This window comes from Ambystoma mexicanum, chromosome 1p (assembly GCF_040938575.1).
Source record: "Ambystoma mexicanum isolate Mex_15411 chromosome 1p, UKY_AmexF1_1, whole genome shotgun sequence".
In the NCBI taxonomy this organism is placed as follows: domain Eukaryota; kingdom Metazoa; phylum Chordata; class Amphibia; order Caudata; family Ambystomatidae; genus Ambystoma; species Ambystoma mexicanum.
This window is the reverse complement of record NC_090921.1, coordinates 1,092,818,277-1,092,844,923: the sequence shown is the minus strand read 5'-3', so window position 1 is coordinate 1,092,844,923 and position 26,647 is coordinate 1,092,818,277. Positions and strand designations below refer to the sequence as shown.

The following is a 26,647-nucleotide window of genomic DNA, read 5'->3' as shown; positions in this document are numbered from 1 at the left end:
AGATTTTATTCTTCAATTAAACAAGACTTTACCAGTGATCAATTATACACATGATTTTATCAAAGAAACTAATAATATGTACCTTGACGTGGTACCTACTTTCCAATGATATCTTTAATGAATCCTTGAAAGAAGACCAAATGGAATAACAAAGTCCTTCTAGATGAGTGTTTTAAAAGTACGACCTACACCATGCTGGACTGTGTTCCAATAAAAAAAGTATATTATTTCGTTACAATGGGTTTTCTTTTACTAAAAGCACTACAGCTGAAACTGGAATGTGAATTTTAAGCATAACCATGTTTAGCACCAGCTGACTGGAGAATGGGAAATGATAATCAACTATGAGCAAGCAGAAGGAAGCACTGGCTCAAGTTGGTGGATGAACAACAATTGTTTTCTAGGGAAAGGCTTTCCTGCATACCACTATCAGGATTCCAGTGTCTCAGCTAACATATTTCATTTCCTAACATTAGGAAAATTAGTAGTTTAATGACATTTCATTAACCTGACCGGAAGACGCATACATCTAATGGCAATGCACATTTGCAAGAAATAGCCTTACGGGAAGGTAAGCAATTCAAGAATAATGAATAGACAAAGAAACTGAACACATATTTTAAAATGTGGACTACTAATTTCCGTTTTTGCTAAACTGCCTATCCATGGAAATGTCTACATCTCTATTTGTGCTGGTAGAAACCAGAAAGTCCTCTCCTATATTTCGTATTGGAAAAATCTCTGGGGTTTGAGCAGAAAATTAACTTTCTTTCTCACCACTATTCAACAAATCTTAGGGAAATAAAGCAAAGATCATATTATTTCCATAATAATGTAGCCAAGAAGTACCCAGTAGTGATTAAATGGAAGACGCTACAGGATGTGGAGAAGAACATGATCCGGAAAAGGAATCCTGCTACACAGAGCAGATACAAACATCAATTGCAGGGTGTCGTTTAAACTGTTAAATTAAAAGAAACAAAAATATGTAATGCACAGAAAAAGGATGGCTTGACATTAGAAATCTACAAGCATTCATCCAAAGATACTAAATGATTTATGATAAACTCCTTATTACAGACTCCATTAGGTATTGATGCCATCTCTGGCACTGAGGGTGAAGTTAATGACATTTGGACACGAGGGTCACACAGCTATGACCCTCAGTAAGAGAAAAAGAAGACACAGATTGATGAACGCTGATGGATACGGACATAGAAATAACCGGAGAGAGGTGTTCCGTTTGTCGAGAGAGTGTAGAGGAGGAGCCAAAAGCCTCTACCGGAACTCCCGCCCCTAACCTGCCTATATGTTGGGAACCAGAGATAGGGACAAAGACGACACCGGTAATGATGCCAATAACACTAGCAGCCTTTGAAGCAAATTACCAGTTAAGGAAGCCATTCATTATGTATCCACGAAGAGCTGACAGTCCCTTGGGGAAGAACCCAGAAGAGCAGGAGAACATGAATGAAAGAGCAGACTGGTGGCATCACATGATGTAACGTGACGCACTGAGAAGAGATAATAGTGGAGCACATAAAGAGAACATATAGAATCCGATAGAATCCGATGCCGAAGTAAAGAACTGGGAAACCTGTTACATGTAAAATGAAGATTACACGTGTGAAGAGCACGGAATAAAATGCAAATCATTTTATAAATGTACAGAGCCAGCAACGCAAGTAGACTAAGTGATCATAGAAGTGAGCTATACATAGTATAATAGAATGCAGGCGGTGCCACCAAGGTATACATATATATGCATAAGAAATCTGGATGTTCCACATCGTGTTTTAGCGAACTGAGGTCTCATGAGCAGGACGCCTGAAGTGTGTCGCAGTTAACAAACAGTAGCTGACGAGCAAGAAAGAAACTGGGAGGCTTGTCTGGCCCAGTGTCAAGAAGGCCAGTGCAGCCGATAACTGGTTGTCTATTCAAAGGATACAATTAATAAAAGAGATGAGGCAAGTTACTGCCAAGGTGCAGCTGAGCGACAATGAGTGCCAAATTTTATTTGTTTTAATACCATTTAATATTGAATTGAAGCTCGAATCATGGTCTTTAGACACGTAACGTAGGTGAAAATAAGCTTCAGCAGATGACGTTGAACCGGATAGTCCAGCCCCTTTGATAAGTAGCAATTACCCTGGAGGTGGATGGGGATGCAGAATTTACTCATACATCGATAATAGAGCCGACTCAGGAAGTTGACAAAAAGAAGTCTGTTTTATTATCCACTTTCTAAAACAGGGAGCATAACGAACATCAACGCAATCGCTCGATCCTCTTCCTCAGTGCATTTAAGAAAAAACGGAACATTTATAGGCAATATTCGTCATCAATGACGTTAACCTACGTGTGTACTAATGTCATCCTACGTGGCAAACTACAATAACGTATAAACATGGGTGATTGGCTCTGAATGAACATCTAAGTATATGATCCATACTAGTCTAAAAAGTGTAACTATGTGATTGGTTATTCAACATCATGTGGGGCCACTAAGCCCTCCCCTAAAAATGGCCACTATGAATGTCACTAAATGCACAACATCCATTGGTTTTCACACTTTAGGACCCCTACATACGCAAGTTCTCTATAATTGGTTGCCACTCTATCCTCCTTCAGTACTTTTCCACTTACTTTAGCAGCCTGCAGCCTGGCCATCCCAGTGCTGGTGAGGTTGCCTTAACTTTAGCTTACCACCAATCAGCATATCAATCTATCATCACCTCAGTGGGCTACTGTCAATTAGGCTTTTGAAGCTCGTCCTTGAGAGTGTTCTTAGCTCTGAGAAAATTAGGGAGTGAGAACCACAGTCTGCCTTTGTGCGTAGGTGTGACCATCTCGTTCCTCCAACTTCATGCTTCCATGTGACTGGAAACCATGCAATCGAGCCTTTTTGTGCATTTAATATTATTTTTTAATAAGTCTCTGACATCTTCCTTGTTATGTTCATGCCTTCTGAACAGGAGTCTTGTTCCTTCACACAAATTGTATCCAGTGTCAGTTAATTCCAGTTTAATAAGACCTTGGTTTCTTGGCTCGTCCAGCCTCGCCTTCTGAAATACACTTGTAATTCAACTTGCTTTTTAACTGCGACACACTGAAATGAGGCCTTTTTGCTACTGTCCAACCTGCTATAATACATTTAGTGGAAACATGCATAGTTCTTATTCCTATATATATACGTTGGCGCTTGCCGCAATCTATTCACTATAAAGCTAGCTTTTAAGATTACTTTGCTGCTTGCGTTTCTTTTGCGTCTCTACACGTGTAAAATAACTTGATATCTCCATCTGTTTCTGTGACATAAGCTTCTTCACCTTGAGCCCAAGATGTCACTTATACCTATTACTTTCTTGATGCTTTATAGAATATCTGCATTCTCAGGTCACTGCATCTCTTTTATGTATGTCATCTTCAGCTTCATGTGACATATACCTGCAATGGTTAGTGACACTACCATTCATCCTTGCCGCATATTGGCTCTGCTTCTTCAGGGATTTCATTGAAATGGCCATCATATTTCTTTGTATACAGATATGGTTTTCTCAATGGGTACCTTGGCTCCCAGATTCTCTTAGGTACTGGCACTGGTACTGGACTGAGTCCATACTCCGCTCTTTGTCGATTCAGCTGTTATGTATACGTCACATACTCTGGTTTCCAACATACAGGTAAAAGGGGCGGGTCGGTTGAGGAGGGGGTATTTGGCTCCTCCTCTACAACGTTGAGGCAAGAAGATTGGAGTATACCCATACTCCCTTTTTATTCCCAGGGGTTGTGAAGCCTACAAGGCCATGGTCACAGGCTAATTGAATGATAGATGGTAAGAGTGGTGATAGATGTTGTCACGACCCTCAGCCCTGATCCCCACTGGCAAGCCCATTGGCCAGGTGGAATCAGGGCTCGGATCACTAATAATGCCTGGCATCCACTTCTCAGGCCCTCTTGGGGCCAGTCCAGGCGCCTTTGGCGCCAGGCTCATCAGTAAGGAAAGACATCTGCTTGAGGAACTACTTTATTTAGGCTTTCAGCCAACATGGAGGCATCCACATAGCTTGATTCCTAGAACCAAGCTATGCGGTCTAGTGTTTTGGGTGTTGTGGCCTAGGGACTACTTTACCTGGACTACTTTACAGTGGCTATTTAAACCACACCAGAACAAGACAACACGATTCGCGTTACTTTGCTTCTAGCAACGTGACGCTCACCGTGTCCAGCTTTCTCACAAGCCTGGTGAATTCCGGACCTGCAGAAAAGCCAAGAACATCGTTAGCAGCAGAATCTTACCTGCATTCATCATCCTTCACTGCTCGCAGCTCCTGGGCAGCTCTGTTGGTGGAGTTCAACGCCCGGATCGAAGGACCTGAGAAAAGGAGAAAGACATCATTAAATGAGGTAGTGGAGACATTACAACCACAAAGCGCTTAAAGACTTACCTGGTTTTTTGCTTTTCGGCCGGCATAGTTCCGGAACTCCATCTGCGATGGGACCTCACCGCGACCTACGACAAGAGAAAAGCACAGGTCAGTGAGGAAAAGACATCGCTGCGCTACGCAGAGCGCCTCCCTACCGCATCATAGCGCTATAGCGCGCCATCATCTCCCGGTGAGAACCAGCATATCCAGTTCTCCAAGCGGACACTCCGCGCTCCTAGGGAGATAAAAAAAGAGACATTTAGAACAGAGAAAAGGCATGCAAGAATTACGATGCCATCAATCGCAATAAGACCTACCTGAAAGACACTACAAGGGCAGCAGTCAGTGAAGTAACTGGACCGCCCGTGCCCACAAAAGACAACGCGCCCCTACCCAGAGAGCAGGACGGGGAGCCCACTGATTCCGACAACCAGGTGAGAAGAGAACCTGGAGGGGCTGGAAACACAAGGGAGGTGGGGGAAAACTTACCTTGGTAGCCCAGTCCTAATATAGTCTTCATTTTCAGGCGTAATACCATCGACACCGAGACCACACCAGGGAATCATTGGGAAGGGCACCAACGACCAACTGGCTGGGTGGCGTCCCCGTGGATACCAGGTGAGCATAACAGATGTTGGGCTAATTGAGTGGGGAGATATGGTCAAGACCAACCCACCCGCACCTGGAGTACCAGCTTGTGCACTGCTAGTAAGTGGAATATTCCAGAAGGCTACAAGCGTGCCAACTAATGATAGAAGGTCAAGTAGCAAAGAGCCCTATAGTTTGTGAACCAATAGATCGTCATGTATTTTGTGACGATGAAGATGACTTGCACTAGAGGAGGGCTTAGTTGCCCACCTGATATTAGAGAGCCAATCACAACATGAAACCCCATAGAAAGTATATGTAGATGTTTCCCATTACCCAACCACAGCCCCAAATAAGTTTTTACAATTTGCCATGTAGCATGAGGTCAATGATGATTAGTTTTTAGTTTAAAAGTGTTTTTTATGAACATATTTGACCGTGATACTGTTGACATCCGTAGATGTCCATTGTACTCCCTGTTTTAGATAATTGTTAATAAAACAGCATACCTTTTGCCAACTGAGTCGATCTTATTATTGATGTTTTAGTAATTTCTGCATCCCCATCCTTCCCATAAGAGCGCCACCTTGTCTTAAAGAGCCCTCCTCGGGTTCAAGAGTGACACGGGATGAAGTACTGGCTGGTTCGGTTCAGAGACGTTTTTATCAGAGGGCAAAAGGGTCACTTGCCCAGGGCCCCTAACTTGGAGGGGGCCCCACAAGGCTGCCTGATCTAAAGAAGTAAGATTCCTTTTTTCACCAGACTTAAATAGCACACATCAGGATATTTTATGGCATGGTGCTGAGGCTCTAAACCTATTGCCTGGCTGTTTTGGCAAGTACATTCTGCCTCAATTAATTCATCATGTAATGTGTTCTGTGTTCACTGTGGTATATATTGTTTGTGTGTTCGTTCCTTGCAGCACAACTCCTGTAGCATTCTTTCCTTCCTGTGGGAATTATGTTGATCATGTTCAATAGCCACATTTGAAATGCATATTGGTAAATTGAGTGCCACAATGGTTCAGAAGTTAGCTCAGCGTGTTAGCACTCATGGCAGAGATGTGTTCCTATGCAAGATTAGAATAGCACATTGGTCTTGCAGCACAACAGGTGCTATTATCAGCAATGTACCTGCACCAGATTGGGGTAGCTATAAAAACAAACCTGTCATCCTTATGGTGAAGGTCTAGAAATTGGTTTGTTCAGATGGGGTGTTGTAAAACCTAGGCAATCACCTCCAACAATGAGCATAAACTGTTAGTTCAAGAGATGAATAAGTATCCAAATTTGGAACCAAAGCATTCCTGCTTGACAATACAGTGATCCTGGTCAAATCATCTAATATCTCGTACATTACTGTACTGTCTTCTGTGACGTTTGCCTCCTCGCATGCTGATGGCATCATTTAGCCCATTACTTAATCTTTCGTCTTATGTAGGCCATTTGAGTGGAAGGGGTGGTAGACAGAAGGGAGCGGACCAGATGGTGCAGGACTCGGCAAGCATATTTTAAAGTCTGCTAGTTTGACACAAAAGAAGGCTTTGCATTTTTGGTAAAAGTCAAAGGTTTTTCTGCACGTTTATAAATGACAATTGCACAAGCCATTGTTTTGGAACTATGTAAAGCTTTAAAATACAAAAGACCAACCCGGATTAAATCACACTCGTTGGTATGCTGGTACTTGGATACTTCTCTTGATGATGGAGAGAATGAAGTTAGAATCATTCTGTGTTCCACCCTTCTATAATATTTTGTTTTTAAGAATTGTCATGTTTGGTAATGTGATTGGTGTACTTTCCAAGTCAGTTTATAAAACGAGATTATTTTAGTTCATGGTAAGAACTGCTAATGAAAGTGTTCAAATGCAGAAATTGCAGAATTGGCACAAATCCCAGATTCACCCCTTAACCAGTGTGTGTAACGCTGTGCATCTAATTCAATATTGTATTGCCCAGCCTCTCGAAATTGCCAGTCCCTGAACCCTTCAAAATTGTCAGCCCTGCAGAGAGATTTCCTTCTTAGGGTATGATCTTCAAAACAGCCTCACTCATGGTTTCACTGGCTATAGTGTTGCTTCCACTATAATAGTGAGCATTACTGCACACCACAGGCACTTTATTCTTTTGATCTCTAAGGGCAACACTGTTTGAAAACCATGCCCCATTTATAATCTCAGTCTGTCTGGATACAGACACCTTCCTGGTAGCTTCGGATCTGCATCCACTATCCATGCTATGGTATGTGTTGCTTTCTCCTTCCTTCCAATTGGTCTCCTCTATCCATGCTTGAGCACGTTTGCATTCTGTGAGGCAGCAAATGTGAGTTCTCTGTCACATGTACCTTTTACATACAGTCCTGCATTAATACTACAGGCTGCAGACCTTCCTGGATTCTAGTGATAAAAGGTCTCCTGTATCTATGCTAGAACAGAAGTAACCTCTGCGTAGACTCATAATGTTGGCTTTCAAATGGTACTTGTTTATCATTCTAATTAGAGCAATAATATAGAGGGTAAGGCGACTTAAAGGGAGTAAACATCCTTATGTTTAATGCTGTGAGGCAGCATATCAACCTATGGGTTGTGATTGTGTCGCGGTGGGGGGGGGGTTGTCAGATATTCTTGATCACTTAATTCTGTTGGGTTGGTGGAGGGGGGCCCCAAAGATATCAGTGCCCAGGGCCCCAAAATTGCTTAAGATGGCCCTGGTTTGGTTATAATCGATCACATGGGTAGAAGCTGACTGTAACAAAGGCGGGGGCGATTACCTCTCTCCAATGGAGTACATACTAAGAGAATTAAACAGTGACGTTCTGCACTACGCTTCAAAACAGATTATTACTTTCTTGAGGGAGATAGCCACTCATTACTGCTCCGTTCATTGAAGCATTCCAAATGGAGTGGTGTCCTCACGGATAATGGTATGTAAATCACATCTGAAATGTTTTTACAGGATTATGTTTTAGCACAGAATGAAGATTACCCCTGCTAGCTGCGCAGGGAGTATTCATTCTATTAAAGACTAGGAGGCAAGCATTATGCTTCATCTTCATTTATTTCTACTCTTCAGCAGTTCAACAAAACACATATAAAACTAAGAAAATGTTCAAGAAACTTTTCTCTTTTTCAAAACTACAAAATCCATGAGTCTTTGTAGTCCATGGCCCCTCAGCCAGTCACAACCCACTTCCTGTGCTTGGACTCCTCCTCTGCTTTTACTTGCTCTGAACTTTCATAACTTCCATAACTGGTCCTTGCTAACGATGCAAAGTTACTTTAACTTGTGAACTCAACTGCCGGCGAACTTTCGGCCTCCTGAATCCCTCTGCTACTGCTGTGTATTCAGTTATTCTTCTGATCTTCCCCTACGAGGCAATACAATAGGAGATTTTAGGGTGGAGTCTATGTAGTGTACTTACTAACATAATACAATGCAATTATTGACAGTACAATACTCGGGTGGGAATTAATGCTCGCCTCCTAGTCTTTAATAGAATTAATACTCCCTGCACAGCTAGCAGGGGTAATCTTCATTCTATGACAAGACTGGAGGCGAGCATTATGCTTGTTCAAATCTCCCCAACACTGTTCCTGCCAGACTCTCTGCTGGTGTAAAATAAAATTCTTTAAACGTGCGATCACTCGACCAATCGGCTGCTAGCATGATTTCACTTAAAGACACTCCTGCTCTCACGGCTCTCGAGGCCATTGCTCCTCTCACTGAATGAGCTCCATACATGTTCACATTCACACCTGCTGCTTGCATAATCTCTTTGACCCATCTCGCGATGGTCCCTGTAGCAAGTGTGTGAAAGGGCTTCCTACGTGCTATTAGTAGCTGTGAGGTACCTACCGGCCTATTCTCTGCCGTCCTGCTCTCGTACTCCTTAATGCAACATGCCATGCACCATTTCGTATTACTCGGGAAGTAGGGATAATGAACCATAGTGATCCCTGTCTTGGTCCTCCTGACTATCGAGAATGTTACTCCTTCTGGTCCAAAGGATCTTCGATTAATCTCCAGAGCTCTCACGCCCGATACTCGTTTGCAGGAGATCAGGCATAATAGCATAGCTAGTTTACCCGATACTGCTTGAGGGAGAGGTACTTATCCGCCGGCCACTCTGAAAGGAGACGTAATACTACTGCTACGTCCCACGTTGTACTATACCTGGGTTCTGGTGGCACTCTGAATTTTGCACCTCTGATGAGCCTTACTACTGCAGGGTGTTCTCCTGCTGGGGCTCCTTCTATCGGCATATGACCTGCTGAGATTGCTGATCTGTACACACCTATCGTATGAAAAGCTCTTCCGTTCTGCAACAAGCTTGCTAAGAAATTCAGTATCTCCACTAGAGGAGCTGAAATGGGATGAACACTTCTGTTCTTACACCAGCTTGTCCATTTCGCCCAAGCTGCGTCATAGCTCCTCCTTGTGGATGGAGCCCAGGATTCAGCGATAAGCTCTGCAGCCAGTGTCAAAATTCCTGGCAGTGCCCAGCGTTTCCTGATATACTGCATGTGGCTAGCGGGAGTGTCGCTTTCACTCTCAGTGGATGATGTGACCCAGCTGGGTCCATAAGCAGTCGCTCTCCTTCGGGGAGCACTCTGGGAATGTCTGTCACCAGCTCCATCAGTGTTGGAAACCAAACCTGTGATTTCCACAAAGGCACTACTAACACTAGCTCTGCTTTCTCCCTCCGACATTTCGCTAGAACTCTGCTTAGCATCACAAAGGGAGGGAAAGCGTAATGAGGGCCTCCTGTCCACTCTTGCAGGAAGGCATCTGATCCCTGTGCTCCTGGATCTAGTCTCCAGCTGAAGTAAAGCCTCGTATGAGCATTGAGCCGGGAGGCAAACAGGTCCATGCGTAATGGCCCCCATCTCGTGTTCAGCATCTGAAACACTGCTGGATCCAGTCTCCAGTCGCTGGAGGTCTGTTAGATAACGAGAGTTCCAATCTGCTACTGTGTTCAGGGTGCCTGGCAGATACTCTGCCGTCACTGGCGTTTCTGATCGAAGGCAAAAATGCCACAAGTCCTTCGCTAGCTCTGCTAGCATCTTGGACCTTGTACCGCCTAGGTGGTTGATGTAGCGTACTGCCAATATGTTTTCCATTTTCAGCAGCACACAGGATTTCACTCTTTCTCTTGTGAATGCTTTGATCGCGAACGATCATGCCAAGAGCTCTAGGCAGTTTATGTGGAGGCGAAGCTCCTCTTCGCTCCACTTGCCTCCGGTCTGTAAAGATCCGCATGTGGCGCCCCAGCCCTTCCAGGTGGCATCCGATTCTCTGATCTGGTTCGACTTGTCTCCGAATATGGCTCGCCTATTCCAGGCATCCATATTCTTTAACTCCTTATCTAGCGGTACTAGCTGATGATACTTCAGTCCCTGTTGTAGGTGTTTTATCTTCAACCTCTGCAGCGCTCGGTAGTGTAAAGGGCCTGGGAATATGGCCTGAATAGATGCTGCTAGGAACCCCACTATTCTTGCCAAGGTTCTGAGTGATACTTGCTGCTTTTCTAAGCACGCTCTGATCTCTCTCTTGATATCTTTTATCTTTCGAGCTGGAAGCTCTAATGTCGCCTTCTTGGTATCTAGCACAAATCCTAGGAAATCTAATCTCTGTGCTGGTGTGGTATCGTATTTTTCTGTATTCACTAGAAATCCTAGTGATTCCAGAAGGTCCTGCACCCATTCTGTCTGGTATGCTAGAACCTCCCGATCCTCTGCCAAGAGTAAGAGATCGTCCAGGTAAATGATCATCCTGACGCCCTTCACCCTGATCGCTGCCGCTACCGGCTTCATCAGCTCCGTGAAAGCCCAGCGTGCTGATGCAAGCCCGAATGGCATCGTCCTGAATTGCCAAAACTGTCTCTGCCAGCGAAAAACTAGGAATGGTCTGTACTCCTTGAGTACTGGGACCGTCAGGTATGCATCCTTTAAATCTAGGCACGTCAACCAGTCTCCCACTCTCATGGAGTCCCTGAGCTGATGGATACCCTCCATCTTGAAATGTCTGTATATGATCCATCCGTTCAGCTCTTTGAGATTTATAACCGGGCGTACCTTCTCTTTCCTGTTAACCAGAAACATGTTGCTCACAAACCTTGGGGTTGTCTCTCATCCCTCTATCGCCTCTTTGCGCACTAACTGCGCTAACTCGCTGTCTAGGCATGCTTGTTCTGCTAGTGCTAATCTCTGGTTCTGAGGTCTGTCCAGCTGTACTGGTTCTTCTATGAAATCTAGTTGCAAACCTCTGATGGTCTGCAATATCCAGGAATCGCTTGAAAGTGCGCGCTAATTCTCTAAAAACATGCGCGTCCTCACCCCTACGCAAGGATAATGAATCGCTCTCACCTGGCGTGAAACCTTGACCTCGTCCTGATCCTCTGGACCCGCGGCCTCTCGGGAATCTCCCTCTGGACGGGAAGAAGGTATCTTGGCTCTTGTTCTCCCAGTATTGTGCTCTGGGATTCTGGGATCTTCTTCCTCCATGACTGCGACCGGCTGCTCGACCCCTGAAGCGGCCGGTCCCACCAAAAACTCTACTTGGGAATATTTTGCGGATCAATGCTTGTGCTTTCTCCAGCGAAGCGTATGTTCCGACAAAGCGTCCCATCTCCTTCCCAAATGTGTCTCCAAACAGGAGTCCCTGGGCTCCTTCTCCTGCTTCATACGATGCTAAATCGCTAAGTTTCGAGTCTATTTTCAGTAGAAGGCCTCTTCTCCTTTCTGAAGCGATGGCACAATTCGCGTTTCCGAGGAGACAGACTGCTCTCTGAGCCCAGCTGGCGAGAGCCTCTGGGTCCACTTCTTCCCCGGTATCCTTTGCCCTCTCTGCGAGGTCCATAATCTTGGCCAGTGGCCCAGCCAGGTCCAACACCTTCTCCTGGCAGCTTCTCCAGGATCTATCAATGCCCTTGCGGGGATCTTTCGCTGACTTGGACACAAAGGTTAGCATCTTTGGGTCGAGTTCGGGGGTTTTCGCTATCTTACCAGGAAGGTCTGGTCGCGGACACTCCGCTCGTAGGCGCTGTCTCACTTCCTTATCTAGCGTTTTGCGTAACCTTGCTGCCATATATTGCGCTACTCGGGGGGTGGGGGATGGTTGCCACTCCGTGGACCTCGGATTCCGGATGCTTTCCGGGTCGAACATTTCCTCGTGGGCTTCCAGGAGGTGATTCTCTTTACGCGCCCTCTTACCCCCACTGGCCTGATCTTCTCCTAGCTCATCTTCCGAGCCTGGGTCTTCTCCTGTTATATTCTCTCCTGGAGAGGGGGTCATGAGGTCTGGCACTGCTAGACGCTGTAGATAAGCCTCCTTCAGCTTTGCAAAAGTGTTCGTAACCTCTGGGGCCTTATCTTCTGCCCCGTCTACAGAGCCCCGGGGGTCGTCAGAGGTCTTCCTCTTGAGGGCTATCTTACTCCCCTTATGCCCCCCTTTCAAGGGTTCCATGGGCGTGCGCTTTAAGTCTTTGGTGCTTGTACTGGGCCGGGAGAGCATAGCTTCCAATGACTCAAGCCTCTCCTGTAGGGGTCGGACCCCTTCTGCCACTGCGTCAATAAGGGAGCTTCCCAGCACTTGTTTGAAGCTGTCAGCGAGGTCTTGGGGCTGGTCCTCCTCGCTCCACTCAAAAGCCGACATCTTTTGCAGTGATGTGTGCCCAAAATACCTGAATCAGGTGTCTTAGCACGGCCACTGCTCCCTTTCTTCTGCCTTTATTCGGTTCGCTAGAGCGTTCGGCGTTGTGTGTTTGCGCTGAATAACTGAGTCGCTCGATAGCAACGTCTATTCAGAAGCGCGAGTAAACTTGCGCTCGGCCCTCCCATCCACGGGTGGGGGTCCGAATACAGGAGCGCTGTTGGCTGCTCCTCGCGAGCACAGCTCCGCCTACCCGAGGGTGGGGGCTGTGCTTGCGCTGCCTTTTAGGCGCGCTTCTACCCTAGCGGGCGCCAGGCTCCTCCTCCTCCGAGGGTGGGGCCGGGGCCCTGGGTGGCTGTACTCTTACTGCGTAGTCCGCGAGGCTGGCTTTACCCCTGAGGTGTCGAAATTGCGACACGGGGCCGCCGGCCTCGCGGACAAAACAAAAAAAAACTCCTACAACTCACCTGATAGTAGTTCGAATGAGGCGAAACCCTCTCTATATGACGCGCACAACTGTTAGCCTCTTATTGTACTCGCGTATCTCCAAACTAAGCGTAATGCTACTCATTACCAATTCACTTCTGCCCACATACTCGAGCATCATTTATAAATAACCCATGACAATGTCATTCAAAATCTTCCACTCATTTCCAGTCAATTCCTCAGACATACGGAGAGTGAAAATATGGTACTTATCTGCTTTAATAGCAGTAAAAGAAGAGAAGGAGTCCAAGCACAGGAAGTGGGTTGTGACTGGCTGAGGGGCCATGGACTACAGAGACTCATGGATTTTGTAGTTTTGAAAAAGAGAAAAGTTTCTTGAACGTTTTTCAAAGTTTTATATGTGTTTTGTTGAACTGCTGAAGAGTAGAAATAAATGAAGATGAAGCATAATGCTCGCCTCCAGTCTTGTCATAGAAGTGCAAATGGCGGTTGCAGCACATCATTTCAATGTATATGGTCAAGTGTTGCGCTCAAACAACTTGTGCACGAAGGATAATGGAAAAAGTGCAAATCCACTGACATAGATGTGAACGTAGTACATAAGCTTCAAAGACAACACAATTAAATTCCCCACGCTCAAACGTCTAAGGCAAAGCACACCCTGCTAGTGGGAGATGGGGGAAATCAAAATGCCATGACACGGTTAAACTGAATTAACATGTTAGGGCATAGTGCCCCGCAAAGGTGCAAGACACTTAGATGATAAGCATGGGTAGAATAATCCGGGTAGGAAGAGAAGGCACGCTCTACTTGAAGGGTATCCCGTGGTTTCAAAGTTAGTAATTACTTCGAAGTAATTTACTTCAAAGTGATTACTTCGAAATTACTTTGATACATATAGGTGATTGTGGGTTAAGGGGTAAAAAGGGCGTGGGTAGGGTTAGCGGGGAAGGACGGCATTGGGGACCGCACAATTTAAATAAATAAATAAAAAATTGCTGTGAAATTTCGACGTAATCACTTTGAAGTAAATTGCATTACTTTCGGCGAAATGACATGAAGCCACCTGAAAACACCAGTGAGTAGAGAAGAACCAGAAAATCCTGAAGTGGAGTTGCGAAACAGCGGGCACAGACATGAAGCCCGACTAGAAGAACAAGAGCTAAAGGAAACCGAAGGAGGCGTAAAAGAGTAGGAGGTCCTCCAAGAAACTGTTCAAGAAGAAAGCTGCAGGCCTTGTGTGCTTTTGTCCCGTTTTCCTCTTATGGTTATTTTATCTTTTTATTTTAGCTTGTATCCCTTTACTTGTACCGCAAGTCAGTGTGAGGGTTTCATGGTCTTTTAGTCTTTATTTTATTTTCCTTGTGGGCCCCTTCAAGTCCAGAGTTTGCTTGGCCTACAACCTTTGTTCATTCTTTTTTTCACTCACTTCAATGTTCCGCCGCCACCTCTAACGCTGGCTGGTGAGGCCTATACCACTTAGCGCAGAAGCAAGGTCACTTGGTGTCTTACCTACCATCTCCTCCTGTGTTTCTTCCTGCTTCACCCATGCACCACACAGGTGCAGCGTGTTCTATGTTGTTCCCTATTGCCGCAACAGAGATAAGGCCCATCTGCGCCTGTCCACACTTAGCAAAAGTGTCTATGCTCTTTGCCTGGTAATTCTCTCTAGCTCTCATTAGGTTATCTGAAACCCCTTTGCTTCAATTTGCTTTTACACTTATCTCATTTAATCCCAATGTGAGAACCTTGATCTGCCAATTGAATCTTTTTAATCATAAGGCTAGGCCTTTTTCTTCACCTTATGGCTTTGGCCGTTCCCATACTGGACCAACCACTCTCTCCCAACCTACTTCTACTACCTGCTCAACTCTTGCCCTCTAGTAAAAAATCAGACTCCACACATACCTGATATTGTAGCCTTGACTGAAACATGGCCTATACCCCATGCAGGCCCAACCCTTTTCATGGCATACAAAATATTCTCAACATATACCACTTGGTGAATTTAACATATGGTGGGACCATGCCACACTGTGAATGTTAATTTTGGCCAGTCAGGATTAATTGTGGTTTCCCAAACACTGCTTCAAATCTGGAGTGATCATGCATTTATGCTTTTAAGCTTTCCTCTACTACCCATTGCTTGTCTCCTGCTCACCTTGCTCATCCCAGGCACATAGTCTACTTCTCGACCAGTGCTCCAGATAGAATTTCGTGGAGGGAGTAATTTACTGTGTGTAAAACAATAGAGAGATCCCAAATGTCCACTTTTCTACATGAAGCAGATTCCTACCTTGATTTAGGAAAAAGGAATTATAAGTACATATAGAAGGTAGGAAAAAAGGTTAAATTGTCAACAGCCACTTACTAATCAGAAACTACATTGATTTAGCCAAAAATATAGATTTTAATGTTAAAACAGTCTCATATGAATCGAGAGACACTATACATATAAAATACATTGTCAGACACTCTAAAAAGATACACATATGTAAAAATGACAACAAAAATACAGAAACCTCTAAAAGATAGAGATATATGCTTTATATCGATCTACATTCAAACCTTTGCTGTAAATCCTTTTTGAATCTGGCTTTCGATCCTAGTGGGTCGCTAAATGTTATGTCCCAATCTTATTTTTAAAAAATTGGGATTCCCCCTTTGTGGGACATTAAATACTATCACTCAATTTACTATTATTTATAAATTGGCAACTCAACATGTTTCAGTCCTCTTTATAATTATTGGGACTTTCTTCAGGAGTAGTCAAAGAACAGTATTTAGAGTTGGTAAGCAGTTAGTCTGTGATCTTCTTAATATGAAGATTCGTTCATTAGAAGTGCAGTAACTGGACTTCCTTGTGTAGGTGCTCTCTCGGCTGTCAGGAGAAAAGTCCACGAATGTTGGACGTTTTTGTTATGGAAGAGTAGTTCTTTCTCTTAATCCTTCTAAGTAGTTAGAAGTGGTATCTCTAAGGAACGGCGGGTCAGTTGGTATAGCAGCTTGCGTATTTGTAGCACTCCTACAACAGGTGTTTTTTCAGTGTTTTCGGAGGAATCATAGCTAGATCTACCTATGAGGAACGAGCGTATATTTGTGAAGCAACAACAGGAGGGCTTTAACACTTTATCAGAGATGCGAGTGAAGATGAGTATCCACACGGAGACATCCGCTCGAAAAGGATACTACATACGAATTAGAGCTGAATAAACAGTCTGTTCCCGACTTCGCCCAACGTTGCGCAGGGATGCTCTCCAGCTTGGAGTGCTACAAATACGCAAGCTGCTATACCAACTGACCCGCCGTTCCTTAGAGATACCACTTCTAACTACTTAGAATAAGAACTACTCTTCAATATTTTTTGAGTAAGAAAGTAAATCCAAATTGAAGAGAGTACAAATGAGTTTTCTTCCTCACAAGGGTGTAAAATGCATCTGTCATCCTTCCAAAACATGGATAAAGTTTAAAATGGTTTTTCAAAAATATTACAAACAAAACAGTTGTATATCAAAGTTCTCTGGATTCCGATAATGTATTGCGCTAGTGGAAGACATTCTCCCACATGATAATTTCCAGGTGCGTGGTACTTGTCTGCATCTTTAGCATACACAGAGACAGGATCTCTTTTAAGAACTGCTACATGTACAGAGCCAGCAACCAGCTATTTACATTGGGTGTTCAGAAATCAAGTACCTACCTCTGCTAGCATTACTTCTCTGCCACTAAATCCTACTGTTGCCTGCCACTATGTCTGTTTCACAGCTTCTCTATAATGTCTGTACTCTATCTCTCTGTGCCATTGCTACTCTGTCTCTCACTTGCTGTTGCTCTGCCTCGCACTAATAAGTTTTGCTTTGCATTCTGTGGCTATGGTATGACACCTTGCTCCTCCTGTTTCTGCATTCTGTTATTGCTGTTTCTGTCTGCGATCTTGCTGTCTCCTTTGCTGTAACTCCTCTCTCCCCCCACTCCCTCTCCCTCGCCTTCTCTCCCTCCCGTTTACCCTCTTCCTCCGCCTGTCTCATATAATTGCTCTAGCTTGCTCTCCTTTCACATTTTCTCTGTTGTAGTCTCTGCTCTTGGTGGCCTTTCTTACACAGTCTTAGATTATGTTCCTACCTTTCTCCTGTCTTGATTTTTTCATGTTTCTCTCCCAACTGCTGTTAATCTGTTTCCTTATTGTCCTGCCTCTACCCCTCACTCCTGTTGCTGGCCCCTAGGTGGGGGAGGGAGGTGGACGAGGCAGGGGTTACTAGCAGACTCATTTAAAGCTCACCTGACATCCCAGTCCTGTTTGAATTGACTAACCTACACATAAATCACGAGATTTATAATGAGGATGGTGACTTTGAAATGGGATTGGTTTTTGGCACTGTCACTCACTAGTCAGACATGGGAGAAGGAGAAGTCATGAGAAGCACACGATTGAGAGCCTTCTCAAACTGCCCACCAGTGCTGCATATCACACCAACTCTGGAGAATGGAGAAAAGAGCTCATACTCCGTTGTTCTTCAGTTTTTAAAAGGACACATGTTGGTACTGTGCCATTTCAGCAGCTCTGTGGAGAAATGCAGGTACTGCCACAAAATATAGTCGTCCTGCTGAGAACTGTGGACATGGTGCCACAAAATATGCGTTAGCCCTGCTGTGAATAGTGAACGTTGGCCCATGCAAAGGGTAAAGCAGCTTAGCTCCGAAGCTGGCATACTAGGGCTCATTGTGAGTACATCAGTGTGATAAAAATGTCAGTAATCGGTTGTAATTACATTACTGCCGTATTACACCACTGCCGTACTATGAGTTTGGCGGCAAGGTTGAGATAAATCCTCCACCTTCCTGCCAAAAACTGGCAAAATGGACGGAATTACCACCAGCAGAATTAATGCCAAAATCCCCATCAACTGCCATGACTGCAAAAATGGGGACTTACACCACCATACCACCACTTGTAATTGCGCAGTAAAATGTTCTGCGGGACCAAGTGGTGGTAACACTAATCAAGATTGGCAGTATTTTGGCAGGCTTACTGTGGCCCACTGCGCCTAAATATATATCACAACTGTTGAGAAGTATTGGTTCAGTCATTCTTCTGTCCTTTTATCAGCTAGCTCTGCGTTGAGGGGTTGCTACTGTTTAGTTATAAGTATAAAGTTTCATCAAAGAAGTGTTGGTAGATTTGTACTTTCTAACTGTGTACATTAAACTTTGCTTTGGAGGTCAGGGGGATTTAAGGTAAGATTCAGACCACATGCCCAGCCCTTCCTTGCTGTCTCTCTGCTGAGATTTCTAAAAATTTGAATGGGCCCTTTCATGCAGGTGCACACAAACACAAGAAATCTTTTAAAACTATACAAAACACATCTTTACGTTACACACCAAATGCTTTCATGATCACAACTGACAAACAACTACTTGCTGGGTGTCTCTCATAAAACCATAACGCATCGAAATCCTCAAGCCATCAAAGGCCTAATGAGCTTCTTAAACAAACAGACAACGCAGTAGGAAATGTCCAAGCAGTTAGTTTACTGCTAAACTCAGAGCCTGCATCAACATTGCACTTTGCAGACTTGAACGCACGATTCTGCTGCAATTAAGATGCCTTTAGGCTCCAGCCTTCTAAATCAGGCTCAGTAAGAATACCAATTTTAATATTTTCCCAAGTGTCCTAAAGCATGTGCATAGCACATTTGTGATGCAAAATACTTCCACAGGGACAAACATTAATTCACTTCCCAATTCCCACACAAATTCAGAGCACTGGACACATTTTACTAGCACCAAAAGTATTTTCTGTGTAGAATTATTAACAGAGCGGAGTGTTAAACATACCATGACTCATTCCAGTTGGCTGTACTCAGTGGGCTCAATGATTCATGTGGGTGCTTCCAAGAATATACTGCATAACTGATATGAATGGAAAACGCAAACTTGTAGTTTTCACAAGATTTAGTTGCGTAAAGAGGCCTGATATGCACCTTATGTGCAGGGCTGTTCTTGCCCCTCCAGGTTTCCTAAGCAATCCAGTACGTCATCTCATTTTGACAATTTGACCTCTTGTCTGACTTCTGCAGGCAATGCAGAAGCTCCTCTGTGCCCTACGTCTTCTAATTACTGTAATTCTTCTACCCCATGGTTTGTTGAATCTTTAAAGAATTTACGCCTTGCAATCCGGCAGGCAGAGCATTGTTGGAGCTGCAGTTATGCAAAGTTGGATTACTTTCACCATATGTCTTTAGTTAAAATGTATCATCTTTCTGCTCACAGAGCTAAATCGGAATACATTGCCTTCCATGTGACTCAGGCATTGAATAGCTAGAAAGAGAGGAGTGTCTGTGGTTCAACCTGCTCCTTCACAAATATTAGCCAACTCACTTTCCAGTTTGTTTGATATTAAAATTAAGAATGCACACACCAAAGTGGCTGATCACCCTATCACCACACAAGTTCTAACATTGGAGGTAATCACAAGTTGGGCGTTATCCCGGCTTTAAATCTGCCAGGATACCGCCCAATGCAAATAAAGTTACTGCAACCCGGTCCGGTGCTATCAGCGCCAAATCTTGAGTTGCAGCAAAGCTGTAAATCCGCATTTTATTCAGAGTCCATATGACTCTGTGGGCCATTTTTGGCGCATTTACAGCGGCGCAAATTGTGTGATGATAAATGCTTTAAAAATGGGCGGAAAGTCAGCAGATTTGCCTCCAGCACAAAGCTGTAGGTGAATCTTCCAACTTTCCGCTCAAACATGGGATTGGGGAGAGCGGTAATGCAGCAGTAATGGCGTTACCATTGCATTTTTACTGCTCTGCCAACCCATGATGAGGCCCATTATCTCGAATTCCCTTCTTCTCGCTCTTCTGCCTGTTATGTCCAGGATATCCTTTCCACTTCTCTCACAGGATGAAGTCCCTGTTCTTTTTTCCCAGTTTAAATATACCTCACCTTCTTACCCTCTCCCAGTTATGATTCTCAAGTCTCCTACCGACGCCGTTACACCTCCTTTCACCACTCTTCTTAATCAGTCTTTGGAAGAGGGTTTTATCTCTACCCCTCTTACATCTGCCATACTTGTCCCACTTTTGAAAACCCCCTCTTTGGATCCATTAGTTTATTTTTGTCTGATTTCTCTGATGTGTGCTCTGGATAAACCCCTTGAAATCTCAATTTCCTCTCTTCTTCAGGATTTTCTTCTAAGCTAATTTCCACCCAGCTTTGAGTATGGAATCAATACTGACTCCATACTTCGAGCTGTCCTTCATAACCTCTAAAAGACCTGAGATTTTTGCAGTGTCACAGCCCCATTATGTTAGATCTGTCAGCGGCTATTGAAACTGTCAACCATTCTGTTCTACTTGATCGCCTTGCACAAGTTGGCACTGGGGGCATGGCCCTCCCTTGGTTAATTTCTTATATAACTGACCATACCCAGGCTATCTACTTGCCACATTTCTTTCTCCTTCTCTTCCCATTTGCTGTGGAGTCTCTCCAGGCTCCACCGTGTCACCCGTGCTTTTTACTATTTAGCTCTGCCCTCTGGTACAACTAATCCACAATCATGGCTGTTCTTTATATTCCTAGGGTGGTGGCACCCATAGTCTGCTCCATTTGGACCAGTTTCTGGGGTCTCAACCATCCCACTTCTCTGATTGCGGAAGGGCCATTGATCTGTGAATGGCGTGGCATTGGCAGAAGTTGAAAGGTGATAACACTGGGTCCTTACCGTTGGTGTCAGTCCAGACCTCTCAAGACCCTCTTTCAGGCCTTCTGAGAAAGCTGTAGTCCTGTCCAGGTTTTTATCAGTCCAAAATGTAAATTGTGTTTTAATTTGGATCTCTCTCTTCCCTCACAGTTCAATGCTATTGGTGATTTTTCGGTGGATCCTTCCCATTCTTGCTCTCTCCCTGCCCCCTACTGCAGTTTCTACCTGGATATCCTCCAGGCTGTTTATGGAAATGCTCTCTGTTAAGGGCTTCCAAACATTTTAATCCAACATCTTCAGGTGATTCAAAATGCTGCTGTTCATTTAGGTATACATGCAGATTCCATGACCCTCCTCCTTGAAATCTACTGGCTTCCTATCTATGCTCTAATTCAAAGTAATGTTCTTTGCACGCTTCATCTGGTATGTCTACGATTGTGGCGCTCGCTGCCACCTTCCATGTAAAGGAGGTAGAGCCTTATTTATGCTGGCTCTTACCCTCTGGAATAAACTTCCAGTCTGCCGTTGTAATATCGCCAACAAGATTACTTTAACTACATTACTTAAAAATGCATCTTATCTCCCGGCCCTCTTTTTCGTAGCCACCTTTACAATTAGCACCATAGTACCTCTGTTGACAAGGTGTTTTGCAAGTTCCTACCCATATCAGAAAACCAATGTGCAGGAAGACTTCCTGAAAGGCAAAAAGACTTTATTATGCAATAGCACTGTTGCTTTCCAAGAGAAGTGGATGATGAGGTTGTGTATCGCTTTGTAGCCTGTGCAAGGAAGTGGGAGCTGGGGAAGATGCAGTGAGGTAGGAGAGGGTATAAAAAGCCAAGAAGTCTGAGCATAGAACTGCTGGTGTGATGATGCCAAAGGAGAAGTAAGTGCCATGCAGCGCTCATATAGTACCAAATTTGCAAGCAAAAAAAAATAAACCTACATGACAGTACCTGTGAGCTCATTTTAGAATGGAGCGTGGCGTAAATGGAAGGTGTAAAACCCTTGCATAAGGCTTTTACGCCTTCCATTCACACGGCGCCCCATTTCCGTTCATTTGTATGGTGGAGTAGAACACAACTTGCATTTCCGTTACTCCCTTCCTCTCTGCTATACAAATATTCCAACATGTATGCCCTCATGCATTTACATGAGGGTGAAAATGCTGGGGATCTCTATGATGTCAGCCTTATTTATGCGCCAGCAAAAAGCAGGTGGACCCCACAGGGATCTATTGTAAACACTGCCTGTCATGTGTACGTGACAGGCAGCATTTGCATCATTTGGGCAGAGTGCAAAAAAGGAGGGCAAGAGGTGGAGTATGTATATGTCTACACATATCCGGTCCCCTCTGCCGAACTACAAGGATCAGCAAAATGAGCCCCTCTGAGTCCTGATCTTACTTTCACTCTTATATTCCAACCCCCTTACCTGGGCAGTGGTAAAGTGAGGGGATTGGTTGACTATTGGCTGACATGTTCCCTGTGCTCCCTGTACTCTTGAGGCTGTTCTCATTTTGTGTAATGGCACTGTTGGAAAGCATTACACCTGTGCCCTCTTGTATATTTACCTTGGGTTGATCAATTGACACATGGAGACTTTTCCTTATTGTTCCCAAATATTCTCAAAATGTTCCTCAATGTCTGGGCTTGGTGAACTATCAAATGCTGGGAAGAACACTCCTTTTGAAAAAGCTCATATAAATGCCATTCTAATCTCAAAAAGGGAGATTGCATAAGATCAACCAGTTCCTCTGAAAGGCTGGTAGGGCTCCAGTGGAGTCAGTCATCTGCTAAGTAAACCCAACTCTGCCTTTATTCTTCTGGGGATGCTGACATGAGTTCCATTGAGGTGGGACTGTTATGGCATTACATTACCTCTTTGCGATAATATAAAACAGAAGCTAGTGTTCTGAAACATATAACAAAATATTCACAACCAGAACTCTTAGTTATTGAGTGATGCAGAGCTGTGTATAAGGATTGTATTGATGTGTTTGGAGTTTATTCTGCTATGCATTTAATAGACAACCTCTTCCAGGCTTTTGGTTCATATAGGTAGTTCAAACTAATTCATATTTGCACACATACATGGAGGACTGGCCTCGTCAATCCACCGCAGAGTAAAATCCATGTGCAGTTTTAGGATACTCATGAGTTAATATGTGTCAGAACAATTTAGATATAGTTTCATTGGAGATTATTTGCATAGTTATTGGTTATAATCAAAACCTCCCTGGCTCTCACTATTTGGTGAGCTGAGAGGCTCACATTTCTGTTTTATGTTGAACATCAGTTTATCTAACCCATTCCGTTTTATCGCTGTTTTTTCCCAAACAGTATGAGGATGCCTACAATTCGAAAAAGCTGCAAAACTGGACTCTTCCCAAGCATCATAGAGAGGTATGTCCAAACATCCGTCTTAGTGATGTATTTTGTAAGCCTGCAGTATGTATAATGCCATATCAATGATCCTTAACACAGAAGAGAGGGACTGAAATTGGACTTTGGTGATGATGACCTGGGATGGCCTAATCGGCATCACACTCACACTAACACTACAATGTTTAGTCCTCTTTTCATCACTACAGAACTTGGATTACGAGGCCAAGTGAACAACAATGGGAAGCTTGACTCTCTCCGAGGATAAACAATGCACTTCTATCGGTTGTAGGTCACAACGCCTACATGAAAAATTACATGAAATATTTTGGACCTAAATATTACCAACATTTCTGAAAACAAATTTTTTCTTTTTCTTCTGATGTTGCCCCAGAATATTCTGGAACTGACTTAGTTACTATTTGTTTCCAGACTGACAATATATGGGGGAAATATACTCGAGATAGGGCCATTAATGTTCGAAAATGTTCACTGACTACCCGCATAATTGGTTCTAGTTAGGAAGTGAACAAAGGACTGTTCTACCAAAGCAGATCTCTTACAAATTACCCCAATATAATTGTATAATGCATCCCTGAGGCAAAGCAAATAGTGCAGCATTTTATAATGGCATGGAGAGGCACAACAGAGTTCAGTCGATAATTCCGTTGACAGACTCCAAATGAAATGCATCTGCTGGTAAGGTACAGACGCACCTTCCTTGTTTTTTTTCCATTTTTTTTTCATAAAATATTTAAAAACGAGAAAAAACATCAAAACCATATCATCTTACTAATCATTTACATGCACTCATCATTGTGGATCTTGTCCTACAACATGCATCATGTCTCACATGTCATACCGCTTGTTCCATTAAGCTCCAGGATTAGTATTCCTCGCTTTTTCTAGTAGCATGGAATTCATTTTGTCCAAAAAGTTCTTTAGCGCATATGACAATTTACCCTTTGAATTCACAAACCTCACCCACCAAGCTTCGCCACAGAGTGATGGACTCTGCAATAAACATTCCTAGGTGTCTAGTTTGCAACGACCTAAGCCCTGGGCAATATAGAGTCAAATGTTTTAAGGTTTCTTTGCTTGTTTCACAAAACCAACAATTTCGGTTCCAATCAACTTCTCTGTGTCTCAACCTTAGGCTATCTTTTGTGTCAAATACATTCAAGGCGAAACTTCATGTAAGTAGTTCTGTATTTCATGCTTGGGGATTTCTTGAGGTATTGCGGTAGAGTATTCCGGCCTTTACCTTCTTTCGCTGCGTTTTCCATCAACCTATGTTGGTTTCGCGATCCACTGTGGATGTCCAATCTAGTTCCCATCGTTTTTCGATTTCGATTCCTTTTCAATGTGTCACTGTCGGTATTCAGGTATGCCAAGTGTTTTTCACATTGTACCATCCATTTGGTCGGAATGGAGCCTTTGCTGCATTTTCCTAGATCAGCAAGGATATCAAACTGTGGGGCACGGTTTTAAATGATGATCTTCCTGTACGTGGATAACATGTTCCACGATAACAGACGCACCTTCTTTATCGAGGTACTTAGTGTGGCTGAGGAGGGTGCTTTTACATTTCCAATCATGAAGACCAATAAGAAGGTGCAGTTCCATAAAACCTTGGTCCCTTTATAATAAATAACAAATGTACTTTATCAGCGGACTGACAAGAAAAAAGTAGGGAGAAAATGTTGTGATTAATGAGAATGAATGCAGCCTTGTTAGAAGTGGTAGACGAGGCCTGAACCATCTTATAAGACTGAAGTTTGAGTGACAGCAGTTTCATGTGATGGCAAGTGTGACTGAAACATTAGTCCAAGGAATCCAGAGAGACAGAGTTCATGGACCACAGAACTGTGACAGTGGAATTCTTTACAATGAATCGATTAAGCCTTAGTACCACAGGGGGGCTTTAATGGCGAACATTGGGTGCCCATAAAGCCTGTCTTAAGATGGGATGGTAGGCCCAAAGATCAAACTGTGGAAAGCTGGTGATAACCCCCCAGAGTCCAAAGAGTAGCACAACATCCCAGCCCTAGCCATTGGGAGAGCTGGTGTGGTAACTTGGATGGGAACTCCCTCTCAGCCTGGGATGGGATGCCTATCAGGGAGGAATCCAGAGCCAGTTGTACCCCAGAGGGAGACAGTGGCATTTGGGAGGCCGCAAATCTTGCCCCTCCCCATGTTTTAGTTTGTTTATGTGCAGCACCAAATTCCACCACTCCATGTCTATGACCCCCCAAATGCTGGTCAATATTTCTCTTTTCTTGCTCAAGAAACCACAGATTCCGGAGATGAACACCCATCAGACAGAGCCAGTAGCACACCACACAATGACTTCAGAATGCTGTGGTTTTGAGAGAGAGCTACCAGGAGGAGAGACTGAGACCTGGCAGGTCTACGCAAGTGGCATGTAAGCTGCACCATGGGAAGGGAAGTGACGGAGGCAGGGGCTGAAGCTACTATACAGCAGACACTGAAGATGTGCACTACGTGCCAGTTTCAGTCGGCTTGATGAGAATACCAGAGTACATCCTCTAGACAACCAGAGATATGCATTCAACTTCCCCAACCAAAGATTAGATTTACCTTAGGGGAGCCAGACTCCCCTAACATTAACTGGGGCACTTTGCAAGCACCACTGTTGGTCTGTGGCGGCCCCATGCAAGTGGAAGGATGCTGGATCAGATTGGTAAGGGGATTTGTGGATCAGGGGAGGCATTGCTTAATGAGTGCAAACGGTGCTACTATGTGAGTATGTGTGAAAGAGTGGCAGGTGTATTAAGGAGAAGGAGTGTAGGGAATTAATGTGAAGGGCTTGTGTGAGTTAAAGTAGCGTGTTGGCATAGAAAGTGGGGTGGAGGAGAAGCATTGTGGAGCAGTAATAGCGTGGAGGAGGGAGTAATAGTGTCAAAAAAGGGATAGTGTTGAGGAAGGGGTATTGTGGAGATGGGGTAGTAGTATGAAGTAGGGAATAGTAGTAAAGAGGAGCGAGTAGTAGTAAGGAGGAAGGAGTATGAGTGCGGATGAGGGAGTAGCAGTGTTTGTGGAGGAAGGAATAATATCACAGGCTAGAGGCAAGACTTGGAAGGAGTGAGAGATATCGGAGGGACAGAGGAGGGAGACTCAAGGGATGAAGAATGCGGGTGGAGTTGGCAGCAGGAGAGTAGTATGAAGGGAACATCTGGAAGTGAGAGTGAGAAGAGTTAGGTGTGTGTGATCGAAAGCAGACCAACTCGGGCAATGTTCCTGGAAGACCCAATCAATATCCCTGTTTGGATAACTAACCCCTGGATAGTGTAGGGTTAGTGTGGGAAGCCTCTGAAGGAGGTTAGGTAGATAAGGTATTCTGCTTTTAAGTCATCAACTTTAGTTTAACCCAGACCCTAAACAATAGGGGCTAATATTCAGTATTACTCAACTGTTGAGTATTGTG

The 26,647-nt window shown here is 44.1% G+C and overlaps 1 protein-coding gene across 2 annotated transcripts in view; it reads left to right on the top strand.

Moving 5' to 3' along the window:
- CFAP126 (cilia and flagella associated protein 126) overlaps positions 1-26,647 on the top strand; it is a 216,713-nt gene that overhangs the window by 46,908 nt on the left and 143,158 nt on the right. For both annotated transcript variants that reach the window (XM_069604687.1, XM_069604688.1), the window contains exon 2: positions 23,158-23,220. In XM_069604687.1, coding sequence (XP_069460788.1) covers positions 23,158-23,220 — 63 coding nt within the window. The remainder of the gene's footprint in view (positions 1-23,157; positions 23,221-26,647) is intronic.